Source organism: Marmota marmota, unplaced genomic scaffold (genome assembly GCF_001458135.2).
Source record: "Marmota marmota marmota unplaced genomic scaffold, marMar, whole genome shotgun sequence".
Taxonomy (NCBI): Eukaryota; Metazoa; Chordata; class Mammalia; order Rodentia; family Sciuridae; genus Marmota; species Marmota marmota.
In genome coordinates, this window is record NW_026000142.1 from 21,268,547 (window position 1) to 21,286,833 (window position 18,287).

An 18,287-nucleotide genomic window follows, 5' to 3' on the forward strand; every position below is an offset into this window, starting at 1 on the left:
AGGCATGCTTGTTCCCCTGACTGGAGAGATCCAGCAGGGACAGGAAAGGAGAGCAGAAAACCCTTATCATTGAGAGATCAGACTGCCTTCCCTCCACTTTCACCCTCCATCTCTTTTTCACAGCCATCTTCCTCTGATTTGTATGGTAACAGTTAAGTTCAGTCTTATTATCTTATGGACACTCCTCATATATTGCCTGGCATTCTGGGATGACAGTACAAGGACAAATTAGTTTTCTCTAACTCCTTTTAATCCCAGTTCTCCCTCTCTCTCCTTCTTGAGCTCTCCCTCCTGTTCTCTCTTCCCCACCTCCTTTTCTCCCTACCCTTCTTAATGTACCCATGACAGGCAAACCAGTCAAATAACTGGAAAACTTATTTTGGAGAAACAGGTGCAGAGACAAGGAGCTTTGAAGTTATGTATCTCTTAATGTTGTCTGTCTCTAGGCTCTAAATGTCTTTAAGGGAAGGAAGGAACACAATGTCGTAGTGCAGTTGGGAGCACTTGCAATCTTAAAATAATCAGAGGGAGGTAAAGCAAGATGGCAGCTGAGATCCTTCAGCAACTATCTCCCCTCAGACACACTAATTTGAATAGCTACTCACACATCAAATTATCTTCACAAGAGCTAAGGAAGACAGCATAATATAAGAAAAGATGAAGATAACAGTAAGGAAACATTTGCCTGCTTCACTTCTCCAAGCAGCACAGTGCAGGTGGAGTGGGATGCCTCCTGCTTTGGGAACAGAGAGGGAATTAAGTCCAGGTCTTAGACTTGAAACAGTACCATCTCAGCCCCACAACCCCTCTCGCCAAGCCTATGCTCAGCTGAGCTGCTGACACTGCCTTATCCAGGAGGCTGACTGGCTCCACCACTACTCCTCCAACCTGGAGGAGGGTCCAGGAAGAGTGAGCAAAATTCCATCTGCTGGGATCAGGGCACCAATATAAGCACAGGGCTTTATCTTGGAGTCTAGTGCCAGGCCCAGCACTGTGAGACACAGCACTCAGTTAAAACTGAAAGCCCCAAACATAGGCCAGAGCTCACCGAGAAGCCTCAGACCTGCCCATATCATCAAATGGAAAACTGCATGCAGGTGGGACTGCCTCATTGCCAGCCTTAGAGTGGGTCTGGGCTCCCCTCTTCAGATTGTGCAGGTCCCTGAGGGTGTGAGACTCAGGTGCAACCAAGCTTAGCATCAGCCTCGGCAGCCAAAGAACTGCTCCATCCCTACCCCTCAACCTTGGGCAATACAACTATCCTCAGGCCAAAGATGGAGCCTCCAGACTTGTGCCAGCACCAGCAGAGACCTGCATCCCTGTGGGACACACATGTACTTCAGTCTGCATCGCTGCCAACTATGGCATGAATCTTGGCTGCACCCCTGAGAGTGTGCAGGTCCTTGTGCCTGTGAGATTAAGGCACAACCCAGCTTAACGTCAACCTTAGTAACCAAAAGACTACCTCCACCAACACTACTCCAACCTCTGACAGAAAAGCATGGAGCAAGACTTCATTACTGGCAGTAGGATAGGGTTCCTTAGAAGTCAGAGCTTGGCTGGTGAAACTCAATACTGGATAGATCATGAGCCCATCCCCAGACCAATGCCCACAGACAGAGCCTCAGTAACAGGCCCAGTGCAAGGCAGAGACATGCAGCCCCAGTCTACTGGACTTCTATTCCACTACTGGTGGCAGGCTGCAGCAGTCTTGGGCCACAAGTCTACCTCAGCAGTAGGCAACCCATACTACTGTCCTGGCCCTGGGAAGTACCAGTCATGGCAGGCTATGGGTTCAGGGTATGTAAGATTTCATAGTATTGATGGCCACAGGCATGGCACAGAAACCTAGGATGGTTCAGGCAGGGTAATTCTGCCCAGAGCCAGAAAGAATCCCACAGTGCCTGACCATAAGCTGATGGCTGTGGAAAAGGTGTCTGAGCCTACCCAAGCCCCAAGGAGAGACCTGGGAATAAGGACTACCCTTTTGAAATATGACCCTGGTTCATGTCCAGCAACAAACCAAATGCAGATATGAGACAAACCTGTGCTTGGATCACCCTCTTATGCTGAAACAATAACAACACACCTACAGTGGGCCTGGTGGTAAACCTGCACCTGCACTAGTGCTATCTAGGCTAAAATAGCAGAAGTGACTACAGGCTCAGAGAAAATAAGTAGCCAGTTTAGAATTTCTGGAAAGACAGGCATAGTCAAAGTTAGATGACCAAGACTGGAATAAATACCTAATCCTTCAGTGCCCTGATGACATTGCACACCAAGCATAAAGGGCTTTCCAGAAATCATGACCTCATTTAAAGGTCAAAATAAGGCACTAGAAACCAACCAAATGGTTACCAGTATGGACAAACTCTCAGATGAAGAATTTAAAACAGATGTTGTCCTGAAGCTCAACAAGCTTCAAGAAAACACAGAAAAAAATACGTAATACTCTAACCAGGAAACTTAACAAAGAAATGGAAGCAATTTCAAAAAATCATTGAGTCAAAGAAAACACCAAGCAAAATTTTTAAATGTGATAAGTCATCAGTAGTGGTATAGAGCAAACAGAAGAATGAATGAGTTCAAACAGGTTATTCAAAAATGCACAGATGGAGGAGAAAAAAGAATGAAGAAAGTTTACGGGAATCTTGGGACAGTGTTAAATGAGGAAATAGTTGGGTTATTGGGGTTCAAGAGGTATTTGAGAATGCCAAAAAAATAGAAAGATTATTCAAAGAAATCATAACAAAAAAACTTCCCCCCCAAACCTAAAGGATACAAATATCCAGTATATAGAATAAAGAAGAGTCATTACTTGGAGATTTTTTTTTTTTAATCTTGAGATGACTTGAAAGAAAATATACTTTTGTAGGACGATACTTCTTCAGTTTTCTAATTAATTTTCATTTCTTACATAATTTTTGTACATTGTAGAGCAAATTTCTTTTTAAAAAAAAAATGCATGAATTTGCCAGGTGTTGTAGCATACATCTAAAATCCCAACAGCTCAGGAGTCTGAGACGGAGGATTGCCAAGTTCAAAGCCAGCCTCAGCAACTTAGTGAGGCCCTAAGCAACTCAGTGAGACCCTGACTCTAAATAAAATACAAAAATAGGGCTGAGGATGTGGCACAGTGGTTAAGCACTCATGGGTTTAATCCCCAGTTCCAAAAAACAAAAAGCCTGAATTTCTCAAAAGGTATACTGTTGCAGGCTTCTCGAAGAATGAAATTTAAGAAAACTAGTTTGTTGTTTTCTCTCTAACTTACTTTGTGGCCCACCTTAAGCACAATGGTGAAAGAAGGGAAGACGTTACAAATGGAAAGGCACTAGAAAAAAACAAATGGTAACTAGTACGGGCCAACTGTCAGGTGAAGAATTTAAGGCTGCTTTGCTACCTTTAAAATAAATACTTTACATATGGTCTTTCCCAATGGAAAAAAAAATTATATCCAAGGATAGAAATATCAAGGGTAACAGTCAGATTTAATTCAACCAAGTCTACCCCAAGACATATTATAATTAAGTTTTCAAAGGTAAAAGATAAAGAGAAGGTTCTCAAGGAAGCAAGAGAAAACAAGATATTTAAGTGTCCTACCTGACAGCAGACTTCTCAGCAGAAGCCTCACAAGCCAAGAGTGATATGAAGGGGGGAAAAGTGCCAACTGAGAATACTTTGCACAGCAAAGTCATCCTTTAGAAATGAAGGAGTGATAAATACATTCCCAGACAAACAAAATCTATAAGAATATATCTCCATCAGACCTGGCCTACAAGAAATACTAAAGGGAGTCCTTCAAACTGAAAGGTACATTAATGAGAAGAAAACATTGGAAGGTATATAACTCACTGGTAAGAGAAAGTATACAAATTCAGAATGCTCTAAACCATTCATATCTTTGGTAGGAAGACTAAAAACAAAACAATTAAATAACATAACAATGTTAAGAGATAAGCAATATAGAAAGATGTGAAATGGGACATAAAAATTCAAAATATGGGAAGAAATGGAAATCTAGAGTTTTGGTTAATATATATTCCTTCTTTGTTTCTTAACTTTACAATCATGTTAAGTTTCGATCATTTCAAAATAGTTAATTATCATCAATGATATATTTTTAAAGATTCAAGGTAACCACAAAGTTCATTCCATAATGAATATGGAATCAGGAGAGTAAATCAATTAACTACCAAAGTAGACTGTAAGAGTAAGAAATGAACTATGATAATATTAAAAATAAATTACAAAATGGCGATATTAAGATCTTGTCTATGATAATTACTTTAAATGTAAATATGTGCTTTTTATCTAATTAAAATCAGAGTGGGCTGCTGGGTAGTTCAATGGTAGAGTGCTTGCCTAGCATGCCTGAAGCCGTGGGTTCAATCCCCAGCACTGGGAAAAAAAAAAAAGATGGTTTTGATTAAATGGATGAAAAAACAAGACCCAACTATTATGCAGCTTATAAGAAACTCACTTCCTCTGAAGATATATAGACTGAAAATGAAGGGATAGAATAAGACATTCCATGCAAGTGGAATCAAAATGTAGAAATCACCATATTTAAATAAAATCAACTTTAAATCCAAAGCAATAAAAAGAAACGGGAGGGGGGGGGGGCTGTGGCTGTGGCTCAGTGGTAGAGCACTTGCCTAGCATGTGTGAGGCACTGGGTTCGATTCTCAGCACCACATATAAATAAATACAATAAAGGCCATGTGAAACAACTAAAAAATATTTTTTTAAAAAAATGAAACAAGGAAGGTCATTATATAATGATAAAGGGGGTAATTCTGCAAGAGGAAATATAATTCGAAATATATTTGCACCCAATATTGGAGCATCAGTATACATAAAGCAAATCTTATAGATCTAAAGTAAGAGGTAGACTCCTATACAAGAGGACAGATCATCCAAACATAAATTCAACAAAGAAACAACAGAGTTAAATCATATCCTTGACCAGATAAATGAATCTACCAGATATACAGAGAACATTCCATACAACTACAGAATACGTGTTCTCATCAGCATGTGGAACATTCTCCAGCATAGGCCAGATGACAGGTCACCAAAAAAAGTCTCAACAGGTTTTAAAAAGCTGAAATCATACTGAGCATCTTTTCATACAATGCAATAAAACCAGAATTCAATAATATGAAAAACTGGAAACTACACAAATACATAGATATTGAACAATTTACTCTTGAACAACCAATGAATCAATGAAGAAACCAAGAGGGATGGTTCTTTGAAACAAATGAAAATGGTAATGCAACATACCAGAATCTGTGGGATACAGGAAAGTTTACAGCAATCAAAACCTACATGAAAAAGCAGAAATATCTCAAATAGCCTATTACTGTACCTCAAGTAACTACAAAGTAAGAAAAATAATTAGAAGAAATAAAAAAGATCAGAACAGACATAAAAGAAAGAGACTAAAACAATTACAATCAACAAAACAGAGAACTGGTTCTTTCAAAAAAAGTAAATAAATAAATAAACAAAATTGACAAACCCTTAGCGAGACTAAGAGAGAAGACTAAGTAAAATCAGAGATGAATGGAAACATTATACATGCTATCACACAAATACAAATGACTATTTGTTGATCTACAATCAACCAAACAGAGAACTGGTTCTTTCAAAAAAAGTAAATAAATAAACAAAATTGACAAACCCTTAGCTAGACTAAGAAAGAGAGAAGACTAAGTAAAATCAGAGATAAAATGGAAACATTACAAATGCTATCACACAAATACAAAGGACTATTTGAGACTGTTATGAAAACCATACACCAACAAATTTGAAAACCTATAAAAATGCACAAATTCCTAGACATGTACACTTTACCAAGACTAAATCATGAAGAAATAGAAAATTTGAGATGGGCATGGTGGTTCCCAGAAAGTTGGGAGGCTGAGGTAGGAGGATCACAAGTTTGAGGCCAGCCTCAGCACCTTAGCAATACCCTAAACAACTTAAGAAGACCCTGTTTCAAAATAAAAAATTAAAAAGACTAAGATGTGGCTCAGTGGTAAAATGTCCTGGGCTCAATGTCCTCAGTCAAGAAAAGAAGGAAACTTGAATAGACAAATAATGAGTTACAAGATTCAATCAGTTAAAAAAAAAAAAAAAAGTCTCCCATCAAAGTAAAGTCCAGAACCAGACAGCTTCATGGCTAGTTCTACCAAACATTTAAAGAAAAACTAATACCAATTCTCCTAAAATTATTCCAAAAAACTGAAGAGTAGTGAATTCTTTCAAACATATTCTATGAGGCCAGCATTACCCAATACCAAAACCAGACAAGAACACAAGAAAGAAAGAAATGAACTATAGTCCAATATACTTGATGAACACAGATGTAAAAATCCTGAACAAAATATTAGTAAACTGGGTTGGGGTCGTAGGTCAGTGGGAGAGCGCTTGCCTAGCACGTGTGAGGCACTGGGTTCAATTCTCACCCCCATTTAAAAAAAAGGTAGTAAACTGATCCAACAGCACATCAAAAACATTACTCACATTAATTTCACCTTTATATATATTTATAAATCACTACTTTAAAAAAAAAATCCATAAATAGAAGGAAGACCAGTAGAGTAGAAGGCAACGAAAAGGGGGAGTGAGGAAGGAAAGAGGAAATGCTGGGGACTACTGAAATGGAGGGAATTATATTCTATACATGCATGATTATGTCAAAATAAATCCCAATATTATGTATAATTACAATGCACTAATAAAAAAAACACATAACAGATTATTCACCATCATAAAGTGGGATTCACACCAGGGATGCAAGGATGGCTCAACATATACATATCAATAAGTGTGATACAACACATTAACAGAATGATCACAAAAACCAGATGAAAAATATATCTGCACTCAATATTGGAGCGTCTATGTATGTAATAGATTTCAACAGATGTATAAAAGGCATTTGAAAAATATTAGCATCCCTTCATGATAAAAACACTGAATAAATTAGGCATATAAGGACAGAATAAAGGCCATATATAGTAACCTGACAGATAATTATATTGAATGGGGAAAAGCTGAAAGTCTTCTCTTTAAGACATGGAACAAAATAAGAATGCCCAGTTTCACCATTACCATTTTTATTCAACATGGTAGTAGAAGTCCTAGTAAGAGCATCAGGCAAGAGAAAAAAAGGGCATCCAAATTGGAAAAGAAGTCAAATTGTCATTGTTTGCAGATTATACAATCTTATATTTAAAATAATAATAATAATAATAATAATCCACACAAAAAAGAAAATATTGGAATAAGCAAATGTAGCCAACTTGCAGGATACAAAGTCAATATACAAATATCAGTAGCCAATAGCAAATTATCTGAACACTAGAAATCAAGAAAGCAATCCCATTTGCAATTAGCTATAAAAAATAAAATACCTAGGAATAATTCAAAGAGGTGAAAGATCTTTACAATGAAGAGCATAATCTCATCAAGCATGGTGGTATAAGCCTGTAATCCCAGCTACTTGGCTGAGACAGAATTGCAAATTCAAGGCCAACCTGGGAAACTCAGTGAGACCCTATCTTAAAATAAAGCAGAAAGGGCTTGGAATGTAGCTCAGTAGTACAGCATTTGCCTAGCATGTGCTAGGCCCTCGATTTGACCCCCAGTACTGCTCTCTGGGTTTAGACCTCGGTCATGCAACAAGGCTAAACACAGCAAGAAGGTTAGAATTGTTGGTAAATAGGGGATACACTATGATGGCTCCCTTCAGAAAATGGTGAAAAAGAAACTGAAAATCAGCCAGCACACGAAATTCAATTGTTTCTTCTGGGGCAAAACCAGGATGAAGAGAAGAGCTGTAGGGACCTGGCACTGTGGTTCCTGGACCTACAACACCACTTATGCCATCACTGTCAAGTTAGCCATCAAAAAGACTGAAGAAACTGAAAGACCAGTAGAAGCTCTGTCATTTGAGACATCCCTGGCCTATAATAAGTGGGTTAATTTATGTTAAAAGAGAGCGAGAGAGAAAATGAAAAGTATAAAACATTGATATAAGAAAGTGAAGAGTATACACAGAAAGCCCATGGATTGGGAGAATCAATACTGTTAAAATGTTCACACTACCCGAAGTGATATATAGATTCAATGCAATCTCTATCAAAATATCAATGACATTCTTCACAGAACTTTAAAAAAATACTAAAATTTGTATTAAAAATAATAATAAAATCATCAAAGTAACCTTGAGCAAAAAGAGCAAAGCAGGAAGCATTCTACTACTAACTTCAAAATACACTACCAACTTGTAATCATCAAAACAGAATAGTACTGGCATAAAAACAGACATATAGACCAATGAAACAGAAGAGCCTAGAAGTAAACCCACACATGTATGGCCTACTGATTTTCAGCAAAAGTGCCACAAACATGCATTGAAGAAAGGACAGTCTTTTTAATCAATGGTGCTGTGAAAACTGAGTGTACATATGCAGAAGAATGAAACTAGACCCCTATTGCTCACCAACTCAGAATGGGTTAAAGACTTAAATGTAAGACCTGAAACCATGAAACCACTAGAAGAAAACAGGGAAATGCTTTAGGACATTGGAATGGGCATCAGTTTTTAGGATAAGACTTGAAAAGCACAAGAAACAAAAGCAAATGTAGAAAAGTGGCAATATATCCAACTAAAAATCTTCTGCCCAGCAAAGAAAACAATCAACAGACCATAAAGACAACCTACAGAAGAGTAAAAACTATTTGCAAATTATACTTTGATAAGGAGTTGATGTCCAGAATACATAAGGAACGTCCCCAAACACAATAGCAATAAACCAGATAGCCCAATCAAAAAATAGGCAACATACCCAAGTAGATGTTTCTCAAAAGACATACATCTACAAATTCAATGCAATCTCTATCAAAATATCAATGACATTGTTTTTCATATATCAGGTATATGAAAAAAATGCTCAATACCACTAATCATCAGGGAAATACAAATCAAAACCAAAATGAGGTATCATCTCATACCTGTTAGAAAGGTTAAAGATAAGTGCTGGTCAGGGAAATACAAATCAAAACCAAAATGAGGTATCATCTCATACCTGTTGGAAAGGTTAAAGATAAGTGCTGGTAAGAATGTGAAGAAAAGGGAACCCTTGTACAGTTGGTGGGAATTTAAATTAGTATAGCATTTATGGAAAATGATATGGAGGTTCCTCAAAAAATTAAAAATAGAACTGCTACATGATTTAGCAATCTCACTACTGGATATACATCCAAAAGGAAATCAATAAGTCAAAGAGATACCTGCTCTCCCATGTCTATAAAAGCACTGTTCGTAACTGCCAAGAAATGGAAACAACCTAAGTATCCATCAACTGATAAAGAAAAGAAAATGTGGCACATACACACAACAGAATACTATTCATCCATAAAAAAAGAATGACATCTGTCACTTGTAACAACATGGATAAAACTAAAGATTATTAAGTAAAATAAGCCAGACATGGAAGATAGAATGATGGTCACCAAAGGCTGGAGAGTAGCAGGGAGGCAGAGGCAGGGAAAGGTTGATTGGTGGGTACTAAATTAGAGAAGAATAATAACTTTTGGTGTGCTGTTACATATTAGCTTGACTATAAATAAATATACATATACATTTACTGTATATTTTAAAAAAGCTAAACTTTGTATCTTTACATCACAAAGAAATGACAAATGTTTGTGGAAACAGAAGTTTAACCCAATTTAAACATTACACAAAGCATACATGTACAGAATTATCACATGGCATCCTTATTAACATGTACAATTTTTATGTTGTTTTGTTTTTGTGGTATTGGGGGACAGAACCCACAGGCAATCCACCACTAAGCTATACCCTAATCCTTTTTATTCCTTTTTTCAAAATTTTTTAATTTTTTTTTTTTTTTTTGAGACAGGTCTCACTATTTCCCAGGTTGGCCTTAAGCTTGTAACCTTCCTGCTTTTACCTCCTGAGTGGATGGGATTACAGACACATGCCAGTGCACCTGACAATTTTTATATTTTGATGTACCAAATTTTTTATTTGGTCCTTTAAAAAAAAAACAAAAAATACCACACAAAATAAAAAATAACCAATGGCTTAAACTTGGATGTATATATTAATGTTACTAGTTACTAGTTATAAGACTAATAGTAATTAAAATCTTTATTTTAAAATAAAATTAATTTTGTCTAACAAAAAATTATTAATCAGGGCTGAGGTTGTAGCTCAGTGGCAGAGAGCTTGCCTTGCACACGTGAGGCACTGGGTTCAATCCTCAGCACCACATAAAAATAAGTAAACAAGATAAAGATATTTGTGTGCATGTATAACTAAAATATATTTTTTTAAAAACTACTAATCAGAAATTGAACTGAATCTTTGCCTGGTTGATATTATTTTAAAAGTCAAAAAGCACAGGAATTCAGTTCTAGAAAAGCAGCCATAACTTTGGATCTTTTCTATTCTGACCACAACTACCTGGAAATAACAACAATCCCAGATACAGAGGGGGCAAGGTAAGGAAATGAAGATAATCTATTATAATTAGCTTGATATCCTAAGATACTTTCCTGGGATATCATAAATTCTGATTTGTGTGGGTAACAAAGCATTCATAGAGAGATTACTTCTAGGGGCTCGGGATGTAGCTCAGTAATAGAGAGCTTGCTTAGAGGAAAAAAAAAAAAAAAAAAACTTTACTCCTACACTTTGAAGCAGTAATTTTGTAACCATCAAGCCTGCCCATTAAACCCTGGAGAAAGCCTCTTCCAATGTAGCTGCTCACACCCAAAAACACACAATTTGAGGCCAAGAAATCTGTTATAACTAAAGCGGTTCATTAAAGCACTGAGATATTCATTCCTGGATTTAAGTTCATGAAGTAACTCTATTTCCAGGCTTTTCATTCACATTTATATTCATACTCTTTGTGCCCTGATACATAGACACCATAAAGGAACACACACATTAAGTGACTCAGGTTTAATGATTTCATAGTTTATAATCATTACTTGAACACATCACTTCTGCTCACTGCAGATAATCCAGGTCATTTGCCCTCCCACTAATAACATTGTTACCTGTTTTGCACACCTCAAACTCTCACAATACAGGCCTTTATGACCAAATAATACATATATATCAGTCCAGTTAGCAGCCAACCATTGGTCTTTCAGGTCCAAAGACCTCTATATACAATGAGAGCAGAATGGGGAGTTGTTACTGTTTGGACCCAAGTTTTCTGAGAGCCTCCTTTCCGTTGCCTGAATAACAAGGCATCTTTCTTTAAGGGGCAGAATTAATCTATTTATGTCAAGATCCAATGGGAAGAAAGTAACCCAACCCAGCATCAATTGAACTTCTACCACTTTCCTGTGAGGGTCATGGCATTCTTTTGGAATCTTCTGCACATCTCTTCCCTGTCCCTACAAAAGCAAAAACATCTGGAAGCAACTCTTAGCAGGAAACCCTTTTATCCAAGCAGGATCTGTAAGAAGCTAGGTTTTATTTCTTAATGAAAATAACAACGTTGAAGGGAAGATAGTAATTATTTGCTCAAAATCTCAGTCCAACACAGAGTAAGGCAGGGACCAGGGAGAAAAGTCTATTTTAACCCAGCCCTGGCCCAAAGTTGGTCATTCAGAAAATCTCTAATCAAACTAGTGCTCATAGTCCTCTCCAGGTCTCTCTAGGTTGATCTAGACAACAAATGGTGTGTTGTCTAGATTGCATTCCTATCTAGATTAGACTTTCCAGTTCCAGGATGAACTCACTATTCCTTGGCCCGTTGGACTCTTAGACAAAACCTGTCACAAACTTTCCAGCCTGGCTTTAAGTCCCCAGAGAATCGGGGCAGTAGTGGACCAGACTCAGACTGTGATGAGATGGAGAGAACAGCTAGTCGCTGTACATGTTCAGAAATTAACTGAACTCCTCTGGAGTCACACTTACTCCTAGCCCTGGACTAGGATCATAATATTAAGACAAAACATATTATTTTAAAAGTTCTTAACACTTTCCCAGACTTGCACCTCTGGTCCTAACCTCTCTCTCACCTTCCACTTCCCCTCACATACACACCCCCAGAAGATGCTGTCCCAACACTTTCCAATATCTCCTAGGCCCAGGATAAAGCAGCATTAATGGCATTTGGCAGAGAATCCCATCCCACATTGAAGACTCCTCCTCGGAGTTCAACACAATGAAGAAGTAAATGATAACACAAGAGGCAGTAGCAATCAGAACCTGCCTATTCCCACACAAAAGAGGCACAGAGATTTCAGGTGTTAATGAAAATGGTATCATCTCTTGCCAGAAGGCCACCAGCTGCCACCACTTGGGAGCCTCATTATCACTTGTTTCTCCTCCGGACTGAAGTGTAAGATGGTCAGTATGGCTGTAAGAGTCTGCTGGCGGCCCAGGCTGTCAGGCAAGGTCAGGAAGCGGTAGATGATGTTTTTGAGGTATTCTAGGTTAGCTCCCTCCCTGCTCCGGTCCCTGATGTTCTTTTCAATGTGGCTCTGCAAGGCTCCCACCTCCTCTCGATGCCGCTCCCCTTCCTCCAGCAGCCGATCCTGCAGCTGGTGTGTCTCTACCTCCAGCCTGTGCTTCTGCTTCCTCAGGGATGTGATCTCCACTTCCTTACGGGCCAACTGCTCAGCATACAGGAAGAAAGTGGGCTCATTGGCTGCTGCAAGCTGCAGTGCTTGGGTCAGGCTATCTGGGGAAGATGTGTCAGTTGAATCCCTGGAAACCCCACTGACCACAGGGCTTCTGCGTCCTGGTAACCCAGCAGACAAAGCCACTGAACGCAGTTGCTCCAGCTCCAAGTCCTTTTCAGCAAGCACAGCAAGGGCCCGGTCCCGCTGCTTGTGCAGCTCCTCCTCCAGTTTCAGCGTTCGGTCCCTGAAGTCCAGCTGGCTGCGCTCCATCTGCTGCCGGTGAAGCTGCTGCACCCGAGCCAGCTCCTGCTTCCAGTCCTCAGCCTCCTGCTGGTGCTGACGCTCAAGCTCCTCACAGGACAACCGCAGGGAGATATACTTCTCCTTCAGCTCTGCAAGCTGTTCCTGTGCTGCCTCCAGTTCTTTAGCCAGATTCCCATCTTTGGTATTCTTGCTCTTCAGCACAACCTGAGCCCTCATCTTATAGCGCTCAAACTCTTCCTTCAGTTGTTTTAGCTCCTGTTGGTAGTAGAGTGCAGTGGCCTTCTCCCCATCCGCGGCCTCAGAGCTGGGCATTATCTCCAGATCACAGAGCTTCTCCACATCCAGGGTCACCTGGCTTTTCCTGGCTGCAACCTGCAGCAGCCTCTTCAGCTTCTCCATCTTATCCTTGAGGACATTGACATCCAGACTGGACTCATCTCCATGGCTATCTAGAGGGGACCGACTAGAGGCTGCAAGAGCCAGGGTCTTGTTCTCCAGGTCCAGCTGCAGAATGCGCTCCTTCAGCTTCTGGATAGTCAGCTGGTCCTTCTGCTTGGCTTTCTCATAAGTGCCCAGCAATTCAGACACCTCAGATATTTGATTCTCTAGGGCTGCAACTCTCTGCTCTTCCACCTGAGACTGCTGGCGGAGCTGATCCTCTACAAGGGCTGTCTGCAAAACAAGGGAACAGACAAAAATGCATCCAGAAAAGCCATAAAGCCCTACAGCAAACTTTGGGAGAAAAAAGCAGGACAGGGGAGAAATAGGATCACAGGATTGGGGTGGCCTGATAAGAATGGCAACTGGAGATTTTTAAAGCTAAGCACTTTTGTATAGCTTCTGCTGTTCTGTTGAGTTTTCCATTTTCCACAGAGCTCACATATAAAGTATGTTCCTGTTGTCTATCATGTGGTTCCCCAAGTTCTATTAAGAAATCATTAACATTCTCTGTTTTTGCAACATTCCTGGAAGTTCAACAATGAGTTGGATTTCTCTCTACACTGAAAGGAAGCAGTATAAAGGAGCCCTTTTCCAAAACAGGCAAATGATGACTGAGAGCAATTACAAGAGGTTATTTCTTCTGCAAAAATCCTCTTTGCCCCCTTCAGTCATTCTGCCTAGAGGCAAGTAGCTCTAGGTATATATACACACTACCTTTCACTGTACAGCTGCCACTATATTGCTTCACAGAAAACAACTAACTGGTAAGTTGCCAACACTCCAAGGCTCAAAACTGTCTGGCTTAGACTCAGCCACACTCAGAACCTCCACATCCTATTGGATACTCCACACACTCTGGATACTATCAACACCACACAGAACAGGATTTCCCAGGACTCACTCCTGGAAGCTTTTAGATAGCCATCAGAAACGATAGTAGTTGAGAAGACAAACAATAATTGAATTAAATGACTAACATTTGAAGAGGATAGTTACCTTCCTTATTTCCTGCTGCAACTGAGCCTGGAAGTGGCTCTTAAGGCAGGCAGCCTCTTCCTGAAGCTCTTTCAGCCGGGGATCTGGCTGATTCCTCTCATCTCGAATGGCCTGCAGCTCACCTTTCAGCTCCTCCACTTCATGAGTCAGCTGCTTGGTCTGCAGTTCAAATCCTTCCATCTGATCAGCAGCATACGCCCGCCCTGCCAGGGCTTCTCGGGTCTCTTCTAACCGAAGCTCCAAATCCTGGCGCTGCGTCCTCTCCTCCTGCAGCAATTTCTGGAGCTCACGCAGCATGAAGGCATGGTCAGTCTGCTCTTGGGCCCGATCATGCTGTTGAGTTATAAGTCTGGCTTTGGTTTCTGCTATCTGTTCCTGCAACCCCTTCAATTCTCCCTCCAGACGGCCCCTCTCCTCCTCTGCCTTTTTATTGGCATCCTCCAAGTCCTGTTTCATCTTCTTCTTGTCAGCCAAATAAGAAGCCTCCATACGGGATTTCTCCTGGGTGACTGTGGCCAAGGCGCTGGTCAAAGTAGCCAACTGAGTCTTCAGCTGGTGCAGTCTTTTGTCCACCTCACTACCAGCAAAGAGCCCATCCCCACTGCTACTGCTAACGCCACTCTCTGATCCACTGGCCTCTTCAGACTTTGGAACTGGTGGTCCACGGGCTGATCTGTCATCTTCTACCCCACATTCGCCCTTGGTGCTAGTGAGACTGGCTGCAGTATCTAAACTGGTGGCGGTTCCAGTGCTATCCTCGCTGTGAGTGGAGCATCGGTCATCCACTGAGTCAGGAAAGGTGAGACCTAAAGGCTGGACACCTGCAAGGCCTACATCGGCCTCGTGGGATACCGACAGCACCTTGATGCTGGCCTCTAGCGCCTCTTTCTCCTTAAGCAGGCTTTTATAGGCGCGGACCACATCCTTTAGCCGAGCCTGGTACTGGAGAAGCTGCTTCTTCTGCGTCTCTATGGTTTCCAGTAGGTCCTTCTTGCTCGGGCCACCCCCGAAATTCATCCCAAACTTCTCCATGGGGGTTCCCAGCAGGTTGCTCCACGTCAGCGTTAGGGAAGCCCGGGAGAAGGCCGCGAAGACGCGAGCTGGGGCTGGAACGCAGCAACAAGGGCTGTCTGACCACAAGCCACACACGAGTTCCACCGGGCGGTCCGCGACTCGACGCTGTCCGGGGACAAGTCTGGCAGAAGCGCCCGCCGGGNGCGGGAGCGGGTCCGGTCGCGTAGGCGGGGCGCCGCCGGCACCACCCGAGCGCACAGCCCAGATTCGCCCTCACTGGCTAAGAAGCCGCTCCACCCTCTCCGCTGGTCCGGGTCCACCGCAGCCCGGGCCCGCCCCCTCGGCCCACCGTCCGCCAAGGGTTTACGCCGCACTGGGTCCCATCGTGACTTCCTAACTACCACAGCCGGCCGACAGTGGCGCTTCCGGGTCCGCTGGAAGTGACGACAGTTTGACGCCAAAGGCTCCGCCCCACAAGGGCGCGAGGTGGGCGGAGCTCCTTCAGCGGGTTAGTGGGAGGCGGCCTGTTGAAAAACCAGCCCTAATGCGAGCCGCAGTGGACAGGCTTTGGGTAGAGTAGAGCAAGCAAAGTCCAGGACGCTGGAGTGATGGTTTGGTAAGGTCGACCAAGCTTGCTCTCGGGCTACGATCAGCAAGCGACAGGGGGCGACGTCGCACTGCGTTCTTCCCAAACACACGTGTGAACTATCCAACTATTTGGAGCTCTCTTTAAGACCACAAAAACTGCATCTCTTTCTTGTACAACGTTTGGCATCTAATTAGCAAATGCTGTAATAGTACTCCTACTTAGTTTTGCTGAGTTGATTCAACAAATATTTATAGAGGGCACTCTGTACCTCTAAGGATCCATCCTGAATGCCAGCTATATGTCCAGAAGCCTCATAAGAGTTTTGCTGTTTAATCTTCACAAAATAACAATTAGCACTAGTAAGGAAACTTAATGCACACAGAAGATAAGTAACATGCCCAAGGTCACACAACAAGTAAGTTTAGAAATCCTGTCTGACTGACTCTCAACATACTAAGTTTTGTGCCAGGTGACAACATCATATGCCCTTGCCCTCAAGGAGCTCACAATCTAGTGAGGATCCAAACATGCAAATAAGTAGGTCCTGCTATCATATAGTATGTATGGCTGTATTCAAAGAGGGGGAAGGTTTATCTAGGGGAGGCACAAATGGTCTCAGGGAAAATATTTGGGGATTTGAAAGATGAATAATTATTGCCCATCTAATTAGAGATGAGGGAAAGCAGCATTCTAGGCGGGTAGAAAAGACTGCAAGGACTTCTGGGCTATCAGAGAACCTGACTCACCCAGGAAGCATTAAGAATCTTCTCAAAGAAGTAGCTTAGGGTATGGGAAGGAGGTGACAACAAATAGGGCTGCCACTCAACTTAAGGCATTTAGATTTTATCCTGGGTAAGGCATTAAAGGATTTTGACTCTGAAGAAGTGGACATCACCAGACTTTTATGACATCGTAGGGGCAGGAGACCTGTGAGGAGGCTTTTTCAGTCCTGGAAAATGATGGTAGTAAAATAGGGTAGTGACAACAGGAATGGGAAAAGAGGTTGATAGAGCTTAGGATGTAAAATTGACCTGATTTGCTGGCTGCTAACTCTTAGATTGGGAATCTTTGAAATGTATACTTTGACTTTTATAAAAGCCTTCTTCAGAATTCAAGACTATGACTAAAGAGTGAAAGAAAATTATGCAGTCACACACCTGGTTCCCTATAGGGATGGGGCAGGCCCTGGAGGTCTGTTTAGACCCAGGTTTTTAATAGCCTTGATAACATCCAGCGGTGTTATACAAAACATTCAGTGGCATCATTTCCTCTTTTTAATCTTCACCATAACCCCTTAAGTTAGGACAAATATGTCTCTTTTTACAAATGAGAAAATGGCAAAAGTTGTGGGGATCATTGAATGCAAATCCTCAAAAATATAGCAGACTTGATATTTGACCTAAGGCCTGAAATAGTGCCCGCACATAGTGGGCAATTAGTAAATATTTGTTGAATAAATGAAGAGTTTTCAGACTCCCAGGTCAGCTCACCTCAAGTTCATGAGCGATTGATCCTGGGAATCCAGAATAGGCATAACACACGCCCTTGCTCTACTGAACAACCTAATAATCCAGTTCAACCCAACAATTACTGGTGAAGCACATAAATGTAAATTACCATGCTTAGATGTTAAAATAACATTACATATGAAGCTCTTTATGACTAGGGAAACAAGATCCTCAAAAAATCCTGGATAGATGTGCAATAATAATACAGGTCCCCCAGTCTGGCAAAGAGAACTTCAGAAAGGCTTCCTGGCCCCAGATGGAAAGGAAGTGTTCCCAGGGAGTTGAAGGCAAGGTGGAGTTCTCCAGTAGTGGGTCTGCAATCACTCTGTCCAAGTGTGGCTTCCGCTGGTCCTGCAGACCGGGGATCTATGAACTAGGTGGTTTAAGGAACCATGATAGCTAGCACCCAGGCACAAGTTGTGGAGGCACCTACTGCACACAGAACACTCAGCCGGAGCCCAGAGGGCAAGAGAATACTAAGATCCCTGCACACAGCTTTCAAACCCCCCCAAAGAAGGGGGTGCAAACAGTCGTGCTACTAGTTCCCAAAAACTTAACCGGAGCACAGAGTGGTCTGGACGCAACAATTCCAAGCCCAGCGGCCAGCCACCAAATATAGGGGTGGGGTCCGCTGTGAGCCTTTACTCAGCTCCCCTGGAGCTGCGGATCGGACGACTACAGGCCTGACAGAAACAAGTGGCGACTAGGTCAGGCCGCGGAGTCTGGTACAGCTTCTGTTCCGCCCGGCGTCCGGGCCTGGGGGCGGGGCTGAGGCGGGCCCGGAG

At 41.7% G+C, this 18,287-nt stretch overlaps 2 protein-coding genes and 1 pseudogene across 4 annotated transcripts in view; 1 reads left to right on the plus strand and 2 right to left on the minus strand.

The window, feature by feature from the left end:
- The window catches only part of Znf800 (zinc finger protein 800), a 192,237-nt gene that overhangs the window by 172,797 nt on the left and 1,153 nt on the right, over nucleotides 1–18,287 (minus strand). The gene's annotated exons all lie outside the window — the stretch shown is intronic.
- On the plus strand, nucleotides 2,363–7,949 carry LOC107144416 (annotated as a pseudogene).
- Nucleotides 10,997–15,915, minus strand: Gcc1 (GRIP and coiled-coil domain containing 1). Its single transcript, XM_015488303.2, has 2 exons — nucleotides 14,392–15,915; nucleotides 10,997–13,626 (listed from the first exon to the last, which is right to left on the minus strand). The coding sequence occupies exons 1-2, from the start codon at nucleotides 15,421–15,423 to the stop codon at nucleotides 12,331–12,333; spliced, it is 2,328 nt and encodes a 775-aa protein (XP_015343789.1). The 5' UTR covers nucleotides 15,424–15,915; the 3' UTR covers nucleotides 10,997–12,330.

What these genes read in the sequence shown, in the direction of transcription:
- Gcc1 (XM_015488303.2), bottom strand. Translation starts at nt 15,423, where the DNA reads ATGGAGAAGTTTGGGATGAATTTCGGGGGTGGCCCGAGCAAGAAGGAC. An exon ending in TGCAGCAGGAAATAAGGAAG is followed by an intron (nt 13,627 to 14,391) that starts GTAACTATCCTC and finishes CTTGTTTTGCAG; the next exon opens with ACAGCCCTTGTAGAGGATCA.